Source organism: Chiloscyllium plagiosum, chromosome 24 (genome assembly GCF_004010195.1).
Source record: "Chiloscyllium plagiosum isolate BGI_BamShark_2017 chromosome 24, ASM401019v2, whole genome shotgun sequence".
Classification (NCBI taxonomy): Eukaryota; Metazoa; Chordata; class Chondrichthyes; order Orectolobiformes; family Hemiscylliidae; genus Chiloscyllium; species Chiloscyllium plagiosum.
This window is the reverse complement of record NC_057733.1, coordinates 13420323-13447726: the sequence shown is the minus strand read 5'-3', so window position 1 is coordinate 13447726 and position 27404 is coordinate 13420323. Positions and strand designations below refer to the sequence as shown.

Here is a 27404-nt window from a genome sequence, read left to right as displayed (position 1 = left end):
AAGTTATTTAGAGAATGTGACTTGAAAGAAGTTCTGGGAATTTACATATTAATGAACCAAACCCTGCAACCCATTCTAAAAGATGGAAGACTTAACAGCAATCTAGGTTTGTTCAATATGTTGTTTTAGTTGCATGGCACTGTGATCTTTTTGTTATAAATTCTGTGTTTTACGATCCTGCTGCACAGCTACCTGATAAAGGAGCAGTGCTACGAAAGCTAGTTCTTCCTAATAACCTGTTGGGCTATATAACCTGGTGTTGTGTGATTTTTAATTTTGTCCTTTTAAGTTTGAAATAGTAAGATCCAGACATTAGATATCTACCACCAGCTTAGTAATGATGCAAAGTAAAAATTGCTTTACATGAATATGCACTATTAAAGGTATTCTGCTCATTGTGTTTCTTGCTTGGAAAATTTTATAGGGTTTACCAGTACTCTCTTTCAATTCCTAAAATATTGAAACTTGCCCAAATTTTGTTTCTTTCCATTATGATAGTATTGATTGTTGTTGAGGATTACTAAGGGACAACACTGAGTAACCTATTTATATACAGGGGTCAGAAATTTTCCTTTAATGAAGTTACACCATTTTGGAAAAGCAGACAGGTACTGGAATGTGGTGTGCAGTAAGCATGTATTCCTGCATTCTATGAATACCTGCTTATTTTTAAAGATGTGCTGATATTGCAGCCTACATGTAATCAAATGTCAGGAAGCGAAGTTGGTCAGCAAGTTTTATTTTTGCTGCACACCGTAGCACTTAAGTGGCATTTGTCCTGAAGTTTAAATTCCTACAGTTACAGTAAGAACCACTGATAGTGAATTTTATTTTCATGTAGGATCTGTTATTTGCTTGATGCTAGACTTTGCTTTGTGCTTCCATCTGCTTGATTGTCAAGTGTTTATGATCAGTTTAAGCTGAACGCATCTGTTTTGTCAGCTTAAAATCAAGTAACATTGCCACATTTTTTAAAATGTGGCATTTCTCTACTGTAGAATTTGGGTGTGGGTTGTTGCATTGGAAAAAAATGAAAGCATAAAATTGATCAATGCAAATGATATTTTGATTTGTGTGGAGATGTAGCATAGCACTTTATAAAATATCTTTAATTCTACAAAGACTCAGAACTAATTTATAAAGCAGAACTGCATGTACTGATGGACATTTAAAAGTAATTTTCCAAGCTTATTTTAAAGAAGTCTAGTCTTCATATTCTTAAATTTATTTCATTATTTGCAATGAAAATATGAGCATTTGAAATTGATTTTCTTGCATTGAAAGGTTAGGAAGGCTATTGTTTAGAATGGGAGGAGGGTAAATGGGATAGAGTAAATAGGTGGAGATGGATCCCAGAGAGACAGAAAAACTGTTTGGCAGACAAAGGAATGAATGGGTAAAGCTCATCCTGGAAGAAGCAGTAGCTGCTAATAGGGACTATTAGTGGTTGACACCGGGTTGTTTGTGATATCAGCCCACGTGATGACAAGTCAAAGAGTGTGTTATGGAAAAGCACAGCCAGTCAGGCAGTATCTGAGGAGCATAAGTCCTGACAAGGCTTGGCATATAGGGGGCTTTGGGTAAGGGCACGGGTTGAAGGTATAAGGACCTTGAGTCTGAAAGGCTGCAGGGTTCCCAAATTGTGAGGTGCTGTACTTCCAGCTTGCACTGAGCTTTGCGAAAGCATTGCAGCAAGCCCGAGACGGATGTTGGCCAGGGAACACAGTGTTAAAGCAGCAGGTAGCTGAAGCTCAGGGTCGTTTCTGTGGATAGAACATAAGTATACAACAAAAAGGTTGTCCAGGCTCTGCTTAGTCTCCCCAATGCGAGCAGTGAATATCTCAGACTAGATAGAGTAAAGTGCATAACTTGTTGCTCCCAGATGAAGCAACGATTTACCTGCAGTTCACTCAATCTTGCCAACTGTAATTCCCTACTCACTGTGGTTTCCCAGGCAGCTTCCGCAAACAACAATTGTCAGCCGCTAATGGTCTCCATTAGCAGATATTGATTCTCCCAGGCTGACCTTTATCTATAGAGTAACCTCGATTATCCGAACGAGATTGGTAGGCACTATTTCATTCAGATAATTGATTATTCGGTTAATTGATTTCCTCTGGGGCTCAGTTTTCTGTGAAGTCTGCTCCCCATTCAGGAGACTGGGTAAAAGCACTCTGCGAGCGCGCTCCCGTCTGCCCCCTGCCCCCAACCCTGTCCGCTCTAACCTTGCCCACCCCCAACCCTGTCCAATACCACCCATGCCCCCAATCCCGTCTGCTTCCAACCAGTCCAACACAGCCCCCCACGCTCACATCCACGTCCATCCCTACCCACTGTCACGTGCCTCGTCCGCACCCCCTCCCCTCCAGGGCAGCCAGATTGTACACCTACAGTAAGACTGTTGCTGCCTTTGTGGGGTAAGTCTCCAAATAGCGTGCACACGCACGCATGCACACCCTTTTGACAGGTTCCACCTCTGCCCTGTACAGGATAATGTTTGTGGGGGGGAAGAGAGAGAGGGCAGGAGGTCAGTAATTTAGAGACGGTGCCTGGACCATCCAGGATTATCCACGGCGGCATTTCAGTGAGCCCAGTTCATTTTTTAATCACTGTACCTGTAAACAAAAGACGCGATCAGGGTTGAAACAGCTCTTTGAAGTAATGTTTCTTTCGGGACCTTGAGATCCCCTTCAGATAATCTGATATTTGGATAATTGATATTCTGATAACAGACGTTCCTCTGTATTCCTTTGTCTGCTCATGTTTTTCTGTCTCTCTGGGCACCATCTCCACCTACCATTCACTCCTCCTCCCTCCCCCTTCACTCCATCTTGAGCACCTATGTTTTCCTTCTTGCTACGATCAGTTCTGAAGAAGAGTCTCTGGGCCCAAAAATCTGCTTGAGTGATCTGGATTATGAATCTAGAGTCTAAATATTGATTTTTTGTAAGTTTACTTGTGTGACAGACAATTAATTGAGCAAATTACTTAAGTTTTTTGAAAGTTGAAGTTGCTAGAGTGAGCTGTATATATGATACTTGTATAGTCAGAGATAAAAATACTGCTTAAACTAGCGAGAATAAATAACTTCATTTACAATCCATGGATAAAGATATTTCACTTATTATTGTAATGGTTGTGCTAGTTGTTCTAGATTAACTGATTCAAGGAGTGGGTGACACAGGAACACAGGTCAATTTTTCAACCTCTGAAACCTGTCTCATCATTCACTTAAATTATGACTGGGGCAGCACGGTTGCTCAGTGAATAGCACTGCTGCCTCACAGCATCAGGGACACTGGTTCGAATCCAGCCTCGGGTGACTGTCCGTGTGGAGTTTGCACGTTCTCCCTGTGTCTACATGGGTTTCCTCCAGGTGCTCCAGTTTATTCCCACAGTCTGGAGATGTGCAGGTCAGGTAAATTGGCCACGCTAAAGTGCCCATAGTGTTAGGCGTATTAGTCGGTGGGAAATGGGTCTGGGTCGGTTACTGTTCAGAGGGTCTGTGTGGACTTGTTGGGCCAAATGGCCTGTTTCCACACTGTAGGGAATCTAATCTCATCATCTGCACCCTGTTTCCAATTATCCAGTAGTTCCTTTTCCTTTGTGACCCTTGCCTAACAAATATCTTGATCTATGTCTTGAAAATTTCACTCCGCATTCACAACTTGTTAGGAAAGTGATTTCCAGATATAATCCTTTTGTCTCAATCCTTTTTGGGATAAAGTTCCTCCTGATTTCACTCCTGTTCCCAGAATATTGTTCCACTCTTCACATCTACCTCAATCATAGCTTTTCTCAATGCAAAGCAACCATTCTCCTCTATTCTTGCAAATAACTGACCCATAGTCATCTCCAAAGTTCATGAATGTGTTGTCACTTCCCAATCCATTGTCTTTTCACCAGAATACTCCAGTTAAATTCTTCCAATTAGTTTTGTGCCCCTACTACAGAATAAAAACTGCTCTTAATGTCACATGTGACATTCACAGAGACTGGCAATGATATACAGTCCCTCCTTGTTGTTCTTGGCCTGTCTGCAGCTGTCCACAGGACTAACTGCACTATTTTCTAATGCAGCTCCACTGCCACCAGCTGGGTAGGATTGTTCTTGTTTTATTTTCTTATTAAAGAATTATTTCTAGAGTGCCACTTGCAGTGGTTTTTCTTCCTGCTCCTGTTATGTTCTCTCCATTCTGGGAAAAAGTTGAGGACTGCAAATGCTAGAGATCAGACTCGCGAGTGTGTTTCTGGAAAAGCACAGTAGGTCAGGCGGCATCCAAGGACCAGGAGAATCGGCGTTTATGGCATATGCTGATGAATCTTGATGAAGGACATATGCCCAAAATATCGATTCTCCTGTTCCTCGGATGCTAGTCCTGTGCTTTTCCAGCAACACACTCTTGATTCTGTACATTCCCCCAGGATGCTATCCTTGGCCCTTGCTTTTTCTCATCTTCTATCTGTCTCCTGACATCAGTATTGTATTAGTTTCCACATACACACTATATAGCACCCTGAATTCCTCATCCCACTACTTTATTGCACTTAGACAATAGGATACAAAGCCACACCTCTGAAATTTGTTCATGGCCGAGAGACAGGCAAGCAGCATTGGGTTGGAAGTATTAGGTTACAGAGGTATTAATAGATTAGATGGGCAGAACTCTGGTAAAGTGATTTGAATGTAGACAAATGTGAGTCATAGACGTTTTCATCCTTTTTCGTTCGAGTCATTCACAAAATCAGATATCTAGAAACAGTGGAGAGTGAAACCGACTTGGATGTCCAGGTCCAGCAATCATTAAAATGCCTTGAACAGGTACAGAACATAGTCAATAAGACTCATGGAATGCTAGTCCTCCTTCAAAGTTGTAGAATAAAAGTAGGAGCCTTGCTTCTGTACAAAGCCTTGGTTTAACCACTTGCAGAGTACAATTCTGGACACCACACTTTAGGAAAGATATATTCACTTTGGATCGAGTACAGCAATGATTTACCAGAAGCCAGAGTTAAATTACAGGGAAAAACTATGCAACTTAGAATTTTAATTTCTGGAATTCTGAAGGAAACATGCAATGTAAATCAATTAGATAAAATAACTATTGCCATTGTTTGGAGGGTCTAAGTTGAAGAAGCATTATCGAAAAATTTTAAGCCAGACTATTCAGTGATGAAATTAAAAGTACGTGCATACACAAAAGGAAATAGAAGTTTGGAACACTCCGCAATTAGAGTCCTAGATATGTACAGCCACAGCACGGAAACAGACCCTGCCGTCCAATTTGTCCATGCTGACCAGATATCCTAACCTAATCTAATCCCATTTGCCAGCATTTGGCCCTATCCCTCTAAATCCTTCATATTTGTAAACCCATCCAGTTGCCCTTTAAATGGTGTAATTGTACCAGTCTTCATCACTTCCTCTGGCAGCTCATTTTATGCACGCACCACCCTTTGCCATTTAGGCCCTTTTAAATCTTTCCCCCCTCATCCTAAATCTATGCCCCCTCGTTCTGGACTCTCCCAATCTCTGGAAAGTACTTTGTCTATTTACCCTATCAGCTGTAAATTATAGTTCTAAGATTGATTTTTGTTTTGTATAAGTATTAAGAGATATGGGGCAGAGGTAGGTTCGTATATGGAGTTAAATTGTGATTCAGCCATGATCTCTCAGAATGGCGGAATGGGCCTTGATGACTAAATGGCCAATTTCTGTTATTTATGATCTTTAAATGGTCACACTTATCCAAGATCCAATGATGGATAGGCAGAAGCTTCCTCCTGTGACAATACTGTCACTTTGAGATTAATTTGTCTATTTTTTTGAAGAGAGGTTGTAAGGATGAGGCGCTGAGCAGTCTACTGGAACCACTAGAGTAAGCAAAGTGTGAGGCCTTTCGGTGTAAAGATGTTGTCCTAGTTTTTTTTCGGGGAATCATGAGAAAGACTCTGGGAGGTATGGGTTTGAAGGATTTTAGGGCCAATTTGATTATAGCTAACAGGTACTGCCTCAGGTGAAATACTTTCAAGTTTAAAAAAAACACTTGTACAATGGAAAGGAAGTGGCCAGTTCTCCCAGCCAATCTCAGCTTTTCTCTGGTTTGGTTTTAGCAAGCAGTCAGTTTTTGAGGCTGCTGGTCCAAAAAACAGCTAATGGAAAAAGGTGTTCCATGCTGAATCTTTCGGCCATCTCGTGCTCACTCTAATTTGAACTATAGTGTTGAAATTGATTTGCTTAACATAGATTAGTTTGGCCTGTCACATTTGGAACATGCACTGCATATCTATCTCCTAAAATAAGAAAAAGTTAGAATCTGTGCTATCATCTTAAAATATTTTGAGGGCTACTGGTCTGGTCAGTAACACTTCAAATATTATTATGAAAATGATAACCATATTTCCAATTGTTGCCAGAAAAATAAATCAATTACTCTGACCCACTCCGAGACAATTATCCTGGGTCAAACCAGGTTGTTGTAACTTTACTGTGAGATTTGATGAGCTTCTAAACTATAACTGTGCCATAACTATGAATGCAGTTTCCACCTCTCTAACACTATCTAATTTCCAATCCTGTCACAGCTCATGTGCTACGAAAACCTTCATTCTCATGTTTGTCACCTTACAGACCTGAATGTGCAAATATGCCATTTTCCACCCTCTATAAATTAGACAGCAGAGCTTGGAATTGTCTCATGTCCCAACTCCCACTAAGTCCTGTGCACTTATCAGTCTTGTGCTTGCTGGTCTCCGTTGTATCTACCTTGGAATCCTCAACCTTGTTCAAATCCTTCTTTGGCTTATTCCATAGATCTCTGAACTTCCTCCAGACATAACCCCATTGTGATATCTTCATTCTTTTAAATTTGGTCTGTTTAGCAATTCCAGTTTTCATCATTCCACTCTTTCAGTTCGGGTCCTATGTATAGCACTTTCATTTCCTGCTGCCTTTCTTCCCTTCTTTAAGACACCTTGAAATCCACCTTTATTTAACCAAGTCTCATCTGCTAATATATCCTCTGTGGCTCGATGTCATTTTGCTTGATACCATTCATGACCTTCTACTATATTTAAAAGAAGGACATAAAGTTATCGCTGTCACCATTGGTGAAGAATAGTTGCTTCATTGTGAGAGCTGATTAATGGTGCTGCAGTTGCTGCCATACAAATTCTCCTGTTTTCGGGTGGAGAGCTCCAAAGTACAGGCAAGATGAGACCGTTACATTTCATTGAAAATTTATAGTTTGTATCAATCCATAGGACAGTTTAGTGAGATGTCCTCCCCATCTCATGTCTTGCTTTCATTTGCTATATCTGTGTTTCTTTGTGTCTTTTCCTTTTTAGTTTAATTTAGTTCTGTTTTATGTACGGAGATAATTTATAAGCTGCAAGAGGAAGACCTGACTCTGCCCCTCCCTTTCTCAAGGCTTGGTGAGACATATTTGTATTCCTGCTAAGGTCTTACAGGTCCATAGGACTGCTCTCTCATGAGAGAAGATTAGATTAGATTAGATTACTCAGTGTGGAAACAGGCCCTTCGGCCCAACAAGTCCACACCGACCCGCCGAAGCGCACCCACCCAGACCCATTCCCCTACATTTACCCCTTCACCTAACACTACGGGCAATTTAGCATGGCCAATTCACCTAACCTGCACATTTTTGGACTGTGGGAGGAAACCGGAGCACCCGGAGGAAACCCACGCAGACACTGGGAGAATGTGCAAACTCCACACAGTCAATCACCTGAGGCGGGAATTGAACCTGGGTCTCTGGCACTGAGGCAGCAGTGCTAACCACTGTGCCACCGTGATGCCCACAAATGGTGAGTCACTGGTGGTAGTTTAACCTGAGGGTCATCACACCTCAGGCAAGGGGTGATGTTGAGAGGAGAGCCCTTCATGGTAAACCCACGCACTGTGGGAATCGAACCCATGATGTTGCTGTTACTCTACACTGTAAGCAAGGTAAGAGGAAGTGTAGTCAAGGTAACAGTGGGAGTCTCAGTTTTTAGTGGATACTAGTGCTCAGGCTATCCCTGGAAATGAAAGTAGTGAAGTCGGGGAAGCAAAGAGTCCGATGAACTAGGTGAAGTTGAGAAAGATGAAAATTAGATTAGATTAGATTATTTAGTGTGGAAACAGGACCTTCGGCCCAACAAGTCCACACTGACCCTCAGAAGAGCAACCCACCGAGACCTATTCCCCTACATTTACCCCTTCACCTAACAATACAGGTAATTTTGCATGGCCAGCTCACCTAACCTGCACATTTTTGGACTGTGGGAGGAAACCCACGCAGACACTGGGAGAATGTGCAAACTCCACACACAGTTGCCTGAGGCAGGAATTGAACCAGAGTCTCTAGCGCTGTGAGGCAGCAATGCTAGCCACTGTGCCGTGGAAGCAAAACTGACGTTTTTCCAAGACCAGATGAAAGTAGGAAGCAGCACTGATGACTTCAGTGTATTGGAGGAAGAGTTGTGGGTGGAAGAATACAACAAGGAATATTCCACATACAGCTCAAGAGACTAAGGGAGGAGTGGGACATTCCGGTGCATGACCATATCTTTGACTTAAAGGAAATGAGATGAATTCAAAGAAAAATAGTTCAAAATGAGAGCAGGTTCAGTCAGGTGAAAGAGGGTGTTGGTGGATGGAGACAGTGTTCTCATCTGAAGAAGAATTCTAGAGCCTTCGGACCTTCCTGATAAGGAAGGAGCGTGGTTGGGAATTTTATGTTTGCTACTGTTGAAATCCCACCTCATTGATATTCTTTTAAAGGCTATCATTGAAAGCTAAATTTTGTAATTAAATTACACTTAGCAGAGAGCAACAACATCCCCTCTAGGCTATGTGTTTAAAATGCTCAGGTGTGTTTTTCGTACCAATATATAAAATTTTGAGTTGACCAACTTAAATCCTGTATGTGCTGGTGTAAAGTATCTTAAAAACATGAATGTGGAACAGGACTGAGTAAGCACACACTGACATAAGACAATGATAAGGTTGTGTTGCTATTTTGCAAATATCTTCCACGGAAGACAATGGACAGGTTCGAATGCCTAAATCCATGATTTTACCACAATGACCACTTGTAATTAAAAGTACTTTTTAAAAAATGCTAATATCCACGCAACTATTCTGTGGCATTAATTTTCCTGTAAGTGCTAAGAACAAGTATTGATATAACTAGCTCTGTCTACGAATTCTTCCACTTGTGCATGACAGAAGAAATTAGCATTTTGTATTGATATTTGACATTGATTCCAGAAACCACTTAATATTCTAGGACTAGATGGTGTGGATGTAGGCTTAATATTGATGTGTAGAATATAGGTTTGAAACCATTTCTTGTGATTTGAAAGCCACCTTTGATCATTGGCTGTTCAAATCTTGCAAAACAAGCTTTCATCTGTTAAGTACCTTCTGCATTTCATGTCCCAATTCAGTACCAATTAGCAAAACAATTTCTCCTAGAGATGATCAAACGCTCAGTGCCTAGAATGATAAATGTTCTCTTCTATTATGAAGCACAAAAGTCAGTAACAAATCAACTAATCCAGTGTTTTTCTAGCTGACTACTCTATTTCCACCATGATTAAGGGTCAAGAGTGGAAAAGCACAGCAGATCAGGCAGCATCCGAGGAGCAGGAGGATCGACGTTTCTGGCATAAGCCCTTCATCGGGAAGATCCCGAAACGTTGAAACTCCTGCTGCTCAGCTACTGTCTGACCTGCTGTACTTTTCCAGCACTACACTCTCGACTCTGATCTCCAGCATCTGCAGAACTCGTTCGCTCCTCCTTCCATTGTGATAAATTTGAGCTCACTGAAATCTCTGCTGCTCACCTTTCTAACTAAGATGAATGCTGGCTACCCATCTCTACTGTGCTTAATGAGCTACTCTGAAGTCAAGTACACAAATGCCTCCATTTTAAAATTCTAATACATTCAAATTCTTCCCTGGCCTTGACTTTCTGGTTTCTGTAAGCTCCTCCAGTCCCATTTTCCTTCAGAAGCTGTGTTTCTCAGGCTCTCCCACATCATTTTCGCGACTATTAGTGGCATATCTTCAACCTGGGCCTTAAGTACTCCAACTCCTCTCCAAAATCCCTCTACTTTTTTTCTTTAAAGATCCTGCTTAAAACTTGCCTCTGGTCAATTGTTTGATTATCTCATCCATTAGCTATTTGGAAATATCAGCATAAAGGTGCTATATAATTCCAAGTATTGGCCATTAAGTTTGCTTTCTGTTGAAATCCTTTACAAGATAAATTGTAGCAAGGTCATTGATTTGCATTTTATTATATGGTGCCATCCAGCACAAGCGAATTTCAAGTAGGTTGAAATAGATTTGACTGCAGAAGCAAGAAATGAAACGTCCACTTTCTAAACTATTATTCAAATGAGTGCTTCACTTAATTCTCAGCTGCAGTATTTTTCATTTGGCCTAGGTAATATGGTAAATAATTTAAATGCAGCAACAAAACTATGGCATGATGTTGATCATTGATTCCTTCATTAGTCTTGCATATTTGTTCAGTTATGAATCCATGACATCAAATTAATGCTTGTATTTTTAAAATATATTGATGAAGTCCTTTTACAGTATGTGCTGTTTAAGTAAAAAGAATAACGCTTATAATGAACTTAAGATTTCCTCTTGCTATTAATTTTTGAAGTCAAATGAAATGGTGCCGTTTACATTATTTTTTTTAACAAAAAGGAATGTACAAGTTACCATGAGTGAGAAGACCATTTTACTCGTGTCAAAACTAATTGGATTGTGCATAGCAGGTCTTTTTTATGATGATCTAAATGTTTTGTGAAACTTTCTTTGTGTGAAATTAACACCTAAGTACATGTTAAAATGCAGTATAATGAAAATACAAACAAACTTGTTATTAAGTACAAGATCTTGTCACTCGGTCATGGTTCTAGCAGTATGTACAGTTTTGTCCCAACTTTTTCTACATAAAGTAATGACTGGACAGAAATGTAACATTTAAGAATTTATGAATTGAAATGATTTGCTGTAAATTGACTCTTATCCTTACCCTTTATGGTAATGCAGTTTAACTAGAGGATCAAAGAAGTCAAGCAATTCATTTTTCAGTAGACAAGCCAACAGTGTTTGGTGCAAAGCCTTCTGATAAGTCTTTAAAGTACAGTGGTAGCTGTGAAAATTTGTTTTACAATTATTTCTAAAAGAAAATTTTTTGTTTTCTCTGCTTTAGGCGTTCAGCTAAGCATCAGTGGAAACGAGCAAAGTAAGCTCCTATTTCATGGTACTTTATTCTGAAACTTTGCTTCTGACTCTCATAACTGGGTAGTGGGTATCTGTCTACTGCCATTCCAACTAACAGTCTGTGGATCTTTGATCTAGCAAATACCACTTCAGTGTTGCAAATAATTTAGCACTTTTCTACAGTGTGCTAACATACATTGTGATTGTCAGAAATTCAGTGCAAAGTGCATTTCAGTCTTCCTGACATGAGATTTATGTGAAATTGTGTATCAGTGACTGTTAGAACTTTTGTCCTTTTGTTGGGTTTCTTGGCAGATGGAGATTATTAGCATTTAGTTATTTAATTCTGAAATGCATAATTTTCAGTGTTTGTCAGAGCTGAAACAAAGAAACGTTAGTTTTGCAACAGTAGAACCATGGAATTATTCCACACAAGGTCTGTTGTTGGAAGAATTCTGTGGTTTTCAAAAGCATCAAGGCCTGACCATTCAACAATAGATTTATCAGTGTCCCAGCATAGTCTAATTTGTTTCATTTTGCAATGTTCACAAATAATCAATCTGGATGTAAATCTCACAAGGTGCTACTTTTAATGAGTCCACGCCTAATCCAAGTGATCAGATGTGTAACCAAGTTTTCAAGTCTATGAAAGGGCAGCAATTCATGTTGTGATAACTTTAAACTCTAGACCTTTGTACAATTACAAATTAACATTGAGAAGCAAGCTTAGCACAAACAGTTAATTGGCTCAGAAGATCATGAAATTTAGAATGTCAGTTAACAAGTGTAACACTGCCAAAATAATCTTCTACTTATACTTTGCCTATCAGAACAGGCCAGCCGTCGCCACAAACCTGTTATCAAATTGAAATGTTTCCACTTTTTAAAAAAAAATGTATTGAGAGGAATAGGACGTGGTGGTGGTGCTCTTCTCTAATCTATTAACATTGCAAGCATATTTATTCTGCCCTTTTTAAAAAGTTATCTTTGAGACTTGTTCAGTTTTCTGCTTATTTTGTTAGCTTTTATTATAATGGAAGCCACATTAAAAATTGAGAAACTTCCCCAGATTTTGCTTTCTAAGCATGCTAAGCATGATGTGGGTTTGAATGATAGCTAAATGCATTGAAACTTCCATTCATTCTTTAAGTATGAAAATTTATGGTTTTAGTTAGTGTTTTGACTGATTTTTCAACTGTTTTCCTTAATTTGCATGAGTTTCAAGTTCAAGTGTATTCTGATATTATTGGGAATGGAGGTTGTGAGCCACTTAGCTGAACTGTGTAGTTTACGTACAGTACTATCAGGGATGAAGTTGTCCGATTTTGATCCTGTAGGAGAAAGTGAGGACTGCAGATGCTGGAGATTAGAGCTTAAGAATGTGTTGCTGGAAAAGCGCAGCAGGTCAGGCAGCATCAAAGGAACAGGAGAATCGACGTTTTGGGCATAAGCCCTCCTTCCTGAAGAAGGGCTTATGCCCAAAACGTCGATTCTCCTGTTCCTTCGATTTTGATCCAGTGACTATCCAAGAAAGGCAATATAGTTCCAGCTGGTGATGTGCTTGAAGGAAAACTTGCAGGTAATAGCTTTCCCATGCAACTGTTCTCCTTGTCCTTCTAATTGATTATGGCTGTGAGGTTGTAAAGTGCTATCAAAGCAGCATTGGTGGTGTGCCGCAATGTAGCTTACAAATATTGCACACTGTTGCCTCTGTGTTTTGGTGGAGGGAGTGCTTATTTTAGTTTGTGTATGCAATGCTAATCAAGAGGACAGCTTTACCCACAAATTAAAGCAAATTACTGCAGATTCTGGAAATCTGAAAAAAGCAGTGCTGCAGAACTGAGCAGGTCTATATGCATCTGTGAAGAAAAACATGGGACTTAACATTGAGTCTGGTATGCAGCCTCTTCTGAAGAGTCATACCAGTCTAGAAATGTGAATTGTGTTTCTCTCCCGAGAGAAGCTGTCAGACCTGCTTAGTTTTTCCACATTTTTGTTTATAGCAGCTTTAACCTGTATGGTGCACAACTTGTTAAGTAATGGAGCTACACTCACCCAGGCGAATGGAGAGGACTCCACCGTCTCCAAGGCCCAAATTCAGAGTGTGTGATGAACGGCTTTGGAAGTCAGGAGGTGAAATGCTCACTCAACATAAGACACAGCAGAAGGAGTCCATTCAGCATCAGCACATCAAGTCTGCTCTACCATTCAGTGAAATTGTAGATATCCGATCATCCTCAACTCCACTTTCTTGCCTTTTCCTCATAATCCTTGATTCCCTAACTAGTTCAAAGTTGAAATGAACAGATGTTTAATATACTTAATTATCCAGCCTCAGCAACCCTCTGCGATAAAAAAATTCCACAGATTCACAACTTTGTTAGGGAAGAAAATGATCCTATCTGTATTTTAAATATGCTGCTACTCATACTGATATTATGCCCTTTGATCATGACTCTCCCACAAGAAAAAGTGCTTTCTGTATCGACGCTGTCAAGTTCTCTAAGAATCTTTGTATGCTTTAATGAGGTCACCTCTCGTTCTTCTTTATTCCAACGATTCCACCTCTTTTCAAGTCAATCCCTGCATACGTGGTATCGGCCTAAAGAACCTTCCTTGTGCTCCCTTCAATGATAAGGGGCCCAAAACTAGTCAGTATTTTCAGCTGCATCTGACGGGTGTCTTGTTCAGTTTTAGCAAAACCTCCCAACTTTTATATTCTATACACTTTGAATTAAAGGCACACATTCCATTTTCCTTCCTATTACCCACTGAACTTGAATGCTAGCTTTTTGTGATTCGTAGGTGAAAGCTCCCATATTTCAGATCTGTAGCTTTTCAGTCTGTCTCCATTTATTCTTCCTACCAAAGTATATAACTTCACATTTTCCCACATTGTATTCCATCTGCCAAGTTTTGCCCACTCCACTTAACCTGTCTGCATTTCTTTGCAGACTGTCATTTTCAATTGCTTTCCCACCTATTTTTGTTATACACAAACTTAGCAGTATGTTCACTTTCCGCATCCAAGCCATTAATACATATTCTAAATAATTATGGCATCAACATTGACCCTGTGGCACACAACTGTGGTTACCATCGTGCAAATGCCCCCTTATCCTAGTTTTGTCTTCTCTTAGTTAGCCAATCCTCTTTTCCATGCAAATATACAAGCTCCAACCCATGGGCTCTTATCTTGATAAGTAGCTGAACATGTGGTATCTTGTGAAACACCTTCTGAAAATCCAAGGATATTACATCAACTGTTTTTCCCCTTTTATCCTGCTTGTTCCCACAAAGAATTCAAATCAATTTTGTCAGCGTGATTTCCCCTTCATGAAGCCACACTGATTCTGCTTGATCTTATCATGCATTTCTAAATATTCTGCTATTTCATTTTTTGTAATAGACGCTAGTATTTTGCCAATCTCAGGTGTTAAGTTAACTAGCCTATAGTGTTTCTCTTATTTTTGAATAAAGGTGTTATTTTGGTGGTTTGCTAATCCTCTAGATCTTTTCCAAAATCTGAGGATTCCTGGAAGAATGCTAATAGCGCATTTCTGTCACTGCTACATTTAATATCCTAGGATGCATCCCGTCAGGTCCAGGGGTCTTTTAACTTCAATAATTTCCCTAGTACTTTGTCTGTAGAAATAATTACCATCTATTTTCTGTCCTTTTGTCTTTTGAATATTTAGACATTTTGGAATTCTATTAATGTATTCAGCTGTGAAGACTGATGCAAAGTAATTATCTAATACCTCTGCCATTTTATGGTTCCCTATTATTATTTCCCAAACCTTCTAAGAGATTTATTTGGCTTTTTTTTAATATATTTAAAGAAGCTTTTACTGTCTGTCTTGATATTGCTTGCAAATTTAAGTTGCAAATTAATTTTATCCCATTATTTTGTTGTCATTTGGATTTTAAAACTACCCAATTCTCTACCTTTCAATTAATCTTTCCACATGCTATATTTTTTCTTTGAATCTGCCTGAGAATTGAGTCTCTGACCTGCTTTTGTACCCTGAGTATAGATAGGACTGGTTCAGTTCAGTTTCTGGACAGTTGTAATACCTGTACCAAGAATATTGGTAGTGGGAGAATTCGGTGATGCCAATACCATTCAAAATGAAGGGAGGATGATTTGATCCCCTTTTTGTTGCAGATAGACATTGCATTTGTGGTGCAGGTGTTACTTGCCACTTAATAGCCCAAGTATGAATGTTGTCTAGATCTTGCTGCCTATCTGAGGATTTACAAATGGTGTAGAATACTGCAATCATCAGCAAGTATCCCTCCTTCTGACTTCATAATGGAGAGAAGATCATCGGTGAAAGAACCAAAGGCAATTGGACGTCAGACATTAAGAAACTTTTGCAGTGCTGTCCTGAGTTTGAGATGATTGGCTTCCAATAAGCACAATAGTCTTTGGATCTAGGTGTAGCTCCAGCCAGTGGAGAATTTACCTCCTATTGTAGTGTGGATGTGGTGGCATGCTGTCAATTGCAGCCTTGATGTCAAGGGGCGTCACTGTACCCTCTTGGACACACAGCTGAAAACATGTTTGGACTCAGGCTGTGATGAGGTCAGGAGCCCTGACTGACTGCATGTGGTAGTGCTACAATGCTTTGATCTGATCCATTAGTTGTGGGATCAGTTGGCTTCATTGTTTACTATTTGACATGCATGTAGCCCCTGTGTTGGAGCTTCAATAGGTAGAATCCTCAATTTTAGCTATGTTATGTGCTGTTCTCGGTAAGTCCTTCTGTGCATCTATGAGCCAGATCTAATGGTTGACGTTTGAGGATATGAAGCCATGAAGTTTTTATTGTGGCTGAATGCAATTCTGTTGCCAATTTGGCCCATCATCCTTCAATGGTGTCCAGTTTGAGTTGCTTAGATCTGTTATGAATCTGTACCATTTAGCACAGCGCCACACAACATGGAGAACTCGCTGAGTGAAAAGTCTGTTCTTTGGCTTCACAAGAACTGAGAGATGGTCAATCCTACATCTAATGATCTGCGATAGGCAGATTAGTGAGTATGAAGTACTTAGGTACCCTTGCCACCAGTCCAAGGCCCAACCTGGCAGGACTTGGCCAGCTTCATTATTGTGCTTGCAGTTGCAATTGTTCATTATTACATTAGCTTTGCCATAAGCTTATGTGCATAAGGAGAATTGTTTGAAACGTTCACATCATACCTTAGTAGTTTGATTTTAGAAATGTAGGCCAGTAATTTTCAACTGATGTGTTGTGGCACAGGTGACACCAGGTGCCCTATTGACTGTGACTGTACTAGTGTCCAGAGGATGCAGATTTCGAATTCTGTACAGGTTGAGATTTGGTACCGCATATACACAGGCATGCTTCATGAAGCTGAAGATTAGAAAGCCAGCTGACTCTGGTACATGACTCTCCGATCATCTCTGACTAAGACTATTGCCATATTCTTGCCATTTGAAACAACATAATCTCTGCGAGCTAGGATTTTCAATATGGCATACATGGAAATGATTGGAAGCAGTACTTGTCAGTGGAGCAAGATTTGCATGTGCCCCTCTGCATGTGGATCAAACAACTCTGCAGACACTGGCAGGCACAGGTTTCCCACTAAACTGATCAGTTGCAGTTTACTGTGTGTTTTGCTCTTTGTTTGCGAATAGTTGAGTTGAACAGATCTTGAAAATGTGTCTGTGCTCACTGAAGTGTATTTTTGCTAGTGAATTTGAAATATTAATGCTGTGGATCTTTCCTTGGCTTGTTGTATGTACTATGTTGCTAACCTTTGTAAGGCTGCAACTATATAAAGTACATGGAAATGTGACATTTATGAACAAGCAATTCAGCTGTTCAAAATAAAAAGTGGATGTGCCATAGAATCACTCGTCTCTTTGAAGTGTGCCTTGATACTGAAAACATTGGGGGCCACGTATTGTAGGTGAATCTATTCCATATGAGCTAGTATTTACTTGGGAGACATCTAGTGTTTATGCTAATAATATAGAGTAGCTGGTGAAGGTTTCTATTTCCTGTTCTGTTTTATTCGTTTTCTCGATAAAACAAGGTTAGCAAGGTTGCGCTCCAATGTTGGAGGTGATCACTCAAGGCAAACTAAGAATTGTGCATAATGCTGGCCACTACTCCCTCAACTTCAGACAGCAGTTCTTTGAGAACCACTGGTAAATGGATGTTGGTAACCTCTATACAGGATCAAAATGTGTGGCACTGGAAAAGCACAGCTGGTCCGGCAGCATCCGAGGAACAGGTCAGTTGACATTTTGAGCATAAGCTCTTCAACGTTCCTGATGAGCTTATGCTCGAAGCATCACCGCTCCTGCTTCTCAAATGCTGTATTACCGGCTGTGCTTTTCAGCGCCACACGTTTTGTCTCTGATCTACAGTCTTCACTTTCTCCTAACCTCTATGCAGGGCTCTGATTGGTGGCATGCAATTTTGTTTTCTGAATTCATTTTTGCACAACATTTGTATTGCACTAATTTTTTGCCACATAGGTCAATTTATGTCTGTATGACATGGTGTAACTTCTAAACTTGTAGCATTATTAGAGGAAATACATAACCATTAGTAACTCCAGGGATGATTCTCTCAAACTTTGTTTGAGCTGAATGTTATGCCTGGCCAATAGATTGCAGAAGTTCACAGAAAATGATTGGTTATTCAGAACATTGATGAAAATTTCATCTGTGAGAAAAACTAGCATGGCTAAAATGTCTTAACAATCTGTTAAACCATGATATGCATGCATTGATAGGCCCCTCAAGCCTACTCCACCATTTAATCACTTCCCCTGCTAATGGAGAGCACTCTGAAAGCTTGTGATTTCAAATAAACCTGTTGGACTTCTGACTTTGTCCACAATTCAGTCAGGCCATGATGGATCTGGTTGTGGCCTCATTTTCATTTCAGTGTCTTGACCATTTTTTACATCAAAAATCTGTCTCACTGTGTTGAATACATATCTACGACCCAGCATCCCCCGACCTTTGGGATAGAAAACTGCACAGCTTAGTGCTCCCTGAGAGAAGAAATTCCTCTTTGTCTCCATCTTAAATTAAAAAAAACTCCTTTTCACACACACCAACCTATGAGAGGAAATATCCTCTCAGTATATACTTTTAAGTCCCCTTTGAATCTTATATTTCAAAGGGTAACTTGGTATTTTTCTGAACTATAATGTGTATAACCCCAACTGTTAAACTTTTTCTCATAAGAGAATCTCTTTATCCCAGGAATGAAACTCTTGAACCTTTGAACTGTCTCCAATCCTAGTATGTTCCTTCTTAATTCAGACCACAACTCTTTGTGCACTACACAGTTTGTGCACATTTGTAGCAAGATCTCAATGCTTGTATGTTCCATTCCCCCCTTGTAAGAAAGAGGAATGATCTTGCACTCAACATAACTGTTTCCAGATTCTTCCAGACCTGCCGAGGTATTCCAGTAATTTACGTTTATTTGGGATTTGAATCATTGTACTTAAGTTAGCTGAGTTTATAATCTTTTCGCACTAACTTGATATGTACTTCAAGTGAATCTGACAGCTGCACAGATTGATAACAAAGAACAGTCAAGAGCAGCATATCTATGGCCCTCTCAATTTTGCTTATGCTTAGAGTACTTCTGTGGCTTCATGGAAGGACATTAAAACAATGGAAGCAAGTTTATCTACAGGGCATTTTCAAGGTCAGTGCCACCATTTGAGTCCAAATAACTGGAAGTCATGGATTGTGGAAGCAACTTGAAGTATCAATAACTGTTTGTTTTTCTCATGATTATGGTGCTGTAGAGGCAGGTTAAAGCTTCCATCATCCTAGAAGGTGATAGAGAGATGACTGGTTGTGGTTTAACTTGAAGGTCACCATGGAAGGGGGTGGTTGTGAAGATGGGACCATGTTAGTGACCTCTGTTCGTATGGAAATTGAACCCATGCTGCTGGTGCCACGCTGCATTCCAAACCAGTGGTATATCTAACTGAGATAACACTCCCTGTCCCACCCTGTCTGTGGTAACTTATGACATTATCCATGATGTGATCAGTTTGATACATAAACTTCTGATACCCATCAGAGAAGCTATCTTAAATAGTTAGAATTGTTTCTGTTCATTTAAACTGCAGTCAGATATATCAGTGCATTTAAGTACAATAGCACTGAGAATGTGTATCAGGTATGAGCAGGTAGAGAAACTTAAGTTGAGTTTTGTGAAACAAGATGGTCAGCTGAGAATGACTCAGATCAGATAAGAACTTGTAGTTAACAATGGGGTGCTGGAGGCAAGGGTAATGGATTAAGAAGGTGGAAAAGCATTCATTATGTAATGCCATTTAACAATATTAGAAGCATTCAGTATGTAAGGTCAGTTCGCGTTCTCTGCGTGGTACTGGGGTTCGAGTCCCCTGGGGTGGGTTTGATTGAGGTTAGAGTCCTCTGCACTGTGCTGAGGTTCGAACCATCTGTGTTTTAAGCAAGGTCCAACCTCTCCGACTGCTGGACATGCACTTGGACAGCAGTAAATTGAGGGGTGCGTAGGTTAGGTTATTTTATTTTAGATTAAAAATAATCCTTTGCACAACACCGTGGCCCAAAAGGCCTGTTCTGTGCTGTACTTTTCTGTGTTCTATCTTCTACGAATATTTCCGATTTAAATCTGAACTGAACTGCCTCTTCAAATGCTACAGCATAGGAAACATTTTGTTGCTTTCTTGCTGTTCCAGACTTTTGAAATACTTTTCCTGACAGCTTTCACATTAGCCAAGTCTCAATTTGTTTGAGGAAAATAATTTTTGAATAACTCAAATGAGGTACCCAAGGGTTTGATTTTAGGACCATTGATTGTTGTTGCTAATTGACTGAGTTTCTTAGGCAGTACAATTTAGAAGTTTATGGATTGTATAAAACTTGATAATGTCATAAATAGTGAACAAAGTAACAGACTTTAAGAATTCAAAGAATGTTGAAATAGGCAAAGACAATTTACTGTAGTGAAATGTGACTGTCTTTATACTGATAACCACCTTGGCAAGGAAGAAGTGAGAGGAAATGCGAAAATACTTACAGCAGCTAACATTGTCTCTAGAGTTTCTTCATTCACAGGTAAAGCATGCTTTTGGACCAATGGATTCAATCAGCTCCCCAGTCATGAGCATGAAAAGTGAAGAAGCAACTAATGATGCAGAGGAAGTCTGTACGCACTTTGTCAGTGGCCTTTCTGTGGACATTAAACCATGTGAGCTTTACCTTGTTTTTTCGATCATTTAGGGGATATGACGATTCACTGACAAGCTAACATCACAACAGCCAGTTGGCTTTGTTACATTTAACAGCAGAGCGGGAGCAGAAGCAGCAAAGAATGCTGCATTCACCTAGCCTGCAGCTGCTGCAGTGCACACTCTGATGCGCTGGTATCCTCCATCTGAAGCATCTCGGAAGGATGGACGTTTTGTTAGTTTTGTGAAGCATTCAGCTGCCCTTATCCAAGAATTGAGATTTTTCAGAGGAGTGATGCAAGGACAGACTGAATTTTGTTTAAATGTTGGACTTTACTAAAGGAGATTTTGGAGAACTGATTGTTTTCACTCGACTTGAAAGGGATATAGTCGTCACTAAGGACTGTGGATTTAAGAACTTTACTGGTGATTTTTTTTTTTCCGCATGGGAGGATCTTTCAAATTCTATTGACTGTAACACACTAGTATTTTTTGTTATAATCACTGCATGTTGTGTCTCAATAACTTGCTTAAATACTGGCTGTCAGAGTCTTATGAAAGCTGATAACCAATGGTATTATCATGAAATGATAAAAGGTGGGAATGAGAATGTGTATCTGGTATGAGCGGATAGGAAAAGTGTTAAGTTTTGAGTTTTGTGAAGCAAGATGTTCAGCTGAGCATGACTCTGATCAGATGTGAAGCCAGTTAAGGTTAAGAACATTCATTATGTAACAGCAGATGGCTGAATCTCTACTATTGACACTCGCTGATTGTAACAGTCACCCAATCAATATGTATATTGCGTTGCCTGGATGCTCCTCCCTGAAAAATGACTATATAATTCATTAAGAAACTGTTATTCCAGAGAAAACAGAACTCCTGTCCCTCCATGCATGGGCCATCGTTCTTTCTACTTCCACAGCCCAGAATAATGATGGAGGTGGAACTGTACTGTCTCTGAGCGTTTTGCTTCGACTGAGCGGGGAAATGGGAGGATAATAGCAGCAGCCTGTCATATTCTTAGGATACCAGGGGAGCAATAGTTAGTGAAAGGTGAATTTAGAAAGCAGTCTTGCTGGAGAGTCCCGAGTTAATCAAATTATATTACCATAATGGCAACGAATACAAATACATCTTGGATCTATGTATCTAATGCACCACATCTAAATATGGCATTCCTTGTCCAATTTGTTCTTTTATAGAGATTAATTTGTCTGTAGCTGACGTTCATTGGTTGCATTGGCAAGTTGAAGTAAAGTTGTCATTAGCTATCGATGATGTTGTTCTGTTGGTGGTTCACATGGAAAAATCTATGACCCAGTCCTTAATGTCATTAGTTTGGCACCGATTTAATTATCCTTAGTTACAGATTTGTTGCTACCCATTAGGCAGACTGTGTTCTGGATTAGTAATTTTACTTGGGTGGAATTCTTTTGATTTCAGTATCAAGGTTAGGATTGACTCATGCCTTGCTCCAGCTAATCCCAAGAAGAATTTCCAGTGAGAAATACTTCTTGTATTGTCCTATATTCAAGTAACATTGCTTATATTATTTTAGCTGTCTGCAAAGTCATAGTTTAAAAATGTAGTCATTACTTAATTTTTACTGAGCAAATGTACTATTTGTTAATTTTATAGATATTTTCTGATCAACCTGTCCAGAGTTATTAGACAGCTCTGGAGCAGTAGGACTTGAACCTGGGTCTCCTGGCCAAAGATAGGGGCACCAAGACTACGCTACAAGAACTCTTATCTATTTTTCTCCATTAATTCGTCATTGTGTAATTACCATAGTACTCATAACCTACAATGCTGAACGTCTGGCTTTACCAGATCCAACGTATGTGATGTACACCCCTTTCAGAATTCCTGCAATACCATATTTATGCAGTCATTTGTAGGTAGACTGATAATGTCGTTGGGAAGCGAGTTATGTTATTCTTCTGTCACTAGGCCAAAATCCTAGATTTCCAAGTCAGGATAGTGTGACTTTTATAAGAAGTTGCAGGTGTTTGTGTTTCCATATATCTGCTGCTTTTGCTTCCTAGATGGTTGTAATTATGGGTTTCAAAGATGGAGGAACCTTGGCGAAAGGTAGTACTTACTGCTTATAGTGAGGTCAGTGGTGGAATGGCTGAATGTTTCTGGATATGATGCCAGTCAAGCAGGTGACCTTGTCCTGCGTGGTCCCAAGCATCCTGAGTCTTGGAACTTCACTCATGTCGATAAGTGGGGAGTATTTCAGTGCAGTCCTGACTTGTGCTTGCAGATGGTGGACAGGGTTTGAGGAGTGGGGAGGCAAGTTATTTATTGCAGGGCTTTGAGATTCTGACCTGCTGTTGTGTGGCTCATCCAGTTCCGTTTCTGGTCAATAGTAATCTCCAGGATATTAATTGTGGATAATTTGATGCCATTGAATGCCAAAGAGTGATGGTTAACTTTTGGACATGATCGTTGCCTGGCAGTGATGGCATTAATGTGTCTTGACATTTGTCACCCCAATCCTGGATATTGTCTTTTGGACATGAGCTGCTTCTGTCATTAGTGAACATCTCCACTTCTGACATTGATGCAGGGAAGGTCATGGAAGCAGCTGAAGATATTTGAGCCTAAGACTACCTGCAGAGACATCCTGGAGCTGAGATTACTGACCTCCAACAACCAGTACCATTTTCCTTGGGGTCTGGAGTCAGTGAGGATGATTCCCAGGGCAATTCCTTCCCAACTGTGTACACTGTTCTGCCACTTCTGGATATATTTGCTCTGTTAGAGACCAGGCACACCTAAAAGTGGTGTCTGGGACATTTGTGAGTATATTTTCTAATCTACTTTTGTCTCACATCTCTGGGGCAAATGGGATTTAAACTCAAACCTCCTTGCTTAAAGGCAGGGATACTAACATTGCAGAACAAGAGCCCTTGATGAACATTGTGTATGGTAACTTGTCTAATCACTAACAGGTTGTGCAACTAGTTATTCTAAAATTTTAGACAGTGATCCGTACTGTGTTTTGCAGTCTTGCGTTTCCTCTTTCAAGTTATTGGATAAAATTATCAAGATAGATGACCATATCAATGTGGCTATATTCTTTAAAGTTCCAATTTTATCTTTATGGAACATCTTTGAAAATCTTTCAATTACAGAGCTCTAGCATTGAATCACTCTGCTTGCTTCTGAGCATTGTTTCATTTGTGTAATTTCAATGATTATTTCCTCAAGTCTTCTGACAGTTTGAATCTTACTGAAATTGTCCAATTGTCTTTGCCTCACTTTTCACGGCAGAGGATATTGAAACCATACAATAGGTGATGCAGAAATTATAGGAAGCGAAGAACTTAAAAAAAATTACAAACAGTGGGGAAAAGATACTGAGCAAGCTAATGGGGTTAAAGGCAGACAAGTCTCCAGGTCTAATGGCCTAAATGCTAGTGTGGCCGTGGCGATTAGTGAATACATTGTTTGTAATGTTGTAATGCCCTCATTCAAAAGGCAGGTATGCAGAAAGGAAACTAAACAACATCTGTTGTGGATGGCAATAAATTCACATTGTTAAGGAAGTAGTAATGGGACATTCGGAAAGTCAAAATGCAATCCATCAGAGTCAGCATGATTTTATGACTGGTAAATTGTATTTGACTAATTTGCCGGTGTTCCTCTAAGATTTAAGAAGCAGAATGTTTAATGGGGGTACTGTAAATGTAGTTTTTCTGGACTTGCAGAAGGCATTTGATAAGGAGCCACACAAAAAGTTAATAATTAAGGTAAGATCACATTAGATTAAGGGTAATATATTAGCTTGGATAGGGGATTGGCTAACCAACAGAAAGCAGAGAGTCAGGATAAACAGGTCTTTTATTTTTGAGGGGGTGTTGGCAAGGTGTAATTAGTGGCCCAGTTTGTTCCTTGGGCCTCAACCATTTAAAATCTATTTTAATTACTTGGATGCAGGGATATAGTATACTATAGCCAAATTTGTAGATGACATTAAAACACATGGACAGACAAGTAATTAAGTAGTACATTAAAAAAAATGGATATGCCTAGGTTAGGTGAATGGGCCAAATTTGGGCAGATGGAGTTTAACATGGATAAGTGTGAGATGAAGAGCATCTTCAAAATATTTCAAGGGAACTAATGTTCCCTGTGTGTCTGTGTGTCATAAAGCTAGAATGCAGATTCAGGAAGTAACAAGAAAGGCCAATGGAAGTTTGGCATTTGTTGCCAAAGGAATGGATAATAACTCAGGAAGGGTTGTTGCAATTGTACAAGGCACTAGTGAGACTGCATCTAGAGTACTCTGTACAGTTTTGTCTCCTCACTTGAAACAAATAATTGCACTGGAGGCAGTTCAGAGAAGGTTCACCTAGATGAACTCCAGAAATGAAAGGCTTGTCTGAGGCGAGATTGTCCATTTAGGCCTGTGCAAGCAATAGAAGGATGAGAGGAGAGCACGTTGAAATGCTAAATAGAATTGACAAGATGGAAGTAGAGCAAACATTTTACCTCTTTGGGGCAATCAGGAATGAACATAAGTTATAATTTTAGGATAGTGGTGGCAGATTTAAAACAAAAATGAGGAATTTCTTCTCTCAAAGGGTTGTAAATCTGTGAAATTCCAGAGTGGTGGATGCCAGGACATTGAATAAATTTGAGGAGATAGGCAGATCTTTAATTAATAATGGGTTAAAAGGTTATGGGAAGCAGAGTTGTGGAGTTGAGGCTGAGATTCAGTCAGCCATGATAGTATTGAGTGGAGCAAGTTCAAGGGGCTGAATTGCCTGCTGCTGCTCCTAGTTCCTGTGTTCAATAAGTTTTCTTTGCCTGATGGGACATTATAATCCTTTATTAAAGATCCCAGTTCAACAACTATTCAAATATTTCCTTAAATTAAGTCAATTTGTTTTTTTTGCTCAATTCGACTGGGTTGTTTTTGTACCTCAATGAGTGTTATAGAAGATTCTTTAAGGAAATCTTCATTTAATATTTTCCTTTCAGGAAAAAACATAAAATTGTAGGATTCCAATTCAGAGTTTTAACTAATGTCTTCAAGTTTTAAACAGCAAATCTTTCCGTATTTTAAAAATCTATAAGTTCCTGTTAAGGGCTTTTATTTTTTAAAAAACCCTGTAAAATCTTTATTAATGTGGGATAATCTGAATCCTTTCTTGAAGGCATCTTCTGTACATGGGCAGGATTCAATGAACAATCTTGCCAATAATCATTATAAAGAGATGAGATGAGCTGTGTATAAACTAGGGAGTGCAAAATATAAATTACGTGACTGCAGAGGATGAATGTTTCTCATTTGAAACCATTCTCCCTTCTCCAAGTCAGATTTGATGGTCTGTTTGGTACTGTAAAGTGATGCATGATTTGAAAATTGACTTTGAAAGTTTAGTTTAAACTGGCTGCCGCTACTTGGCTGTCATTTTACAAGGAAAATACAGAAATCTAATTTTTTTTGCGTGGCGTTTTGATTCCACTTTGGTGAAAATTGGATCTATTGCTTTTCTTCCAACATTTTTTGTATTGTAGCCAAATCTTTATAAGTGCTTTTGGAGGGCTTTGAAAGCAAGCTGAATAGAGTATGAAACATTTTGTATTAATTGAGGATATTTAACTATATTCTGCCTGCAGTAATACAACTTCTCACTGTTGAGTTAATAGCTCGATTTCAGTAACTTCTAAACCACTAAATCTTGGAACACCCCTCGAGCTATTCCCTCAGCAAGTAATTTAATGAGAGTGCTGCTATTTGTGTGATTTTAATCTATACCTTACAGAGCAAAGAAGGGCGTTGATCCCTACATCAGTTTTATATTTTACATTGTAATCTTACTAACAAAGAATTATCATTAAATATTTGCAGAGAAGCAATTAACCTCTTCACGTTTTTTTTTTGCTTTTCCCAGTGTTCATATCTTTCCTGATGTGTGGGAACTTTGTCTTGGAATATTGATGTAGGCCAAGGACCCTTTGTACAAGACCACTACCTTTGTATCCTTGATAAAGATGCATGTCATGCAATGATGAACATGCCCTATAATATTTGAATTTATGGATCTTTGGCTTAGAACATAGAACATAGAACAATACAGCACAGAACAGGCCATTCGGCCCACGATGTTGTGTCGAACATTTGTCCTAGCTTAAGCACCCATCCATGTACCTATCCAATTGCCGCTTAAAGGTCACCAAAGATTCTGACTCTACCACTCCCATGCCCCCACCATTCTCTGGGTAAAGAACCCACCCCTGACATCTCCCCTATACCTTCCACCCTTCACCTTAAATTTATGTCCCCTTGTAACACTCTGTTGCACCCGGATACATGATAGCCAGAAGGGACCTGAAGAAAGGGATTAGGAGAGCTAAGAGAGGACATGAAAAATCTTTGGCGGATAGGATCAAGGATAACCCAAAGGCATTTTATGCGTAGGTCCGATCAAGGACAGTAGTGGGAGACTGTGTATTGAGTCGGAAGAGATAGGAGAGGTCTTGAATGAGTACTTTTCTTCAGTATTTACAAACGAGAGGGACCGTATTGTTGAAGAGGAGAGTGTGAAACGGACTGGTAAGCTAGAGGAGATACATGTTAGGAAGGAAGATGTGTTGGACATTTTGAACAACTTGAGGATAGACAAGTCCCCCGGGCCTGACGGGATATATCCTAGGATTATGTGGGAAGCAAGAGAGAAAGTTGCAGTACCGTTGGCAATGATCTTCTCGACTCCACTGGCAAAGGGAGTGGTACCAGGGGACTGGAGAGTGGCGAATGTTGTGCCCCTGTTCAAAAAAGGGAATAGGGATAAACCCGGGAATTACAGGCCTGTTAGTCTTACTTCGGTGGTAGGCAAAGTAATGGAAAGGGTACTGAGGGATAGGATTTATGAGTATCTGGAAAAACACTGCTTGATTA

At 39.7% G+C, this 27404-nt stretch overlaps 1 protein-coding gene across 4 annotated transcripts in view; it reads left to right on the top strand.

The window, feature by feature from the left end:
• map2k4a (mitogen-activated protein kinase kinase 4a) overlaps window positions 1–27404 on the top strand; it is a 183469-nt gene that overhangs the window by 53315 nt on the left and 102750 nt on the right. For 2 of the 4 annotated variants that reach the window (XM_043714457.1, XM_043714460.1), the window contains one exon: window positions 11241–11273. The exons of the other annotated variants lie outside the window; for them this stretch is intronic. In XM_043714457.1, the coding sequence (XP_043570392.1) occupies window positions 11241–11273 (33 nt within the window). The remainder of the gene's footprint in view (window positions 1–11240; window positions 11274–27404) is intronic. 4 annotated transcript variants of the gene reach the window in all.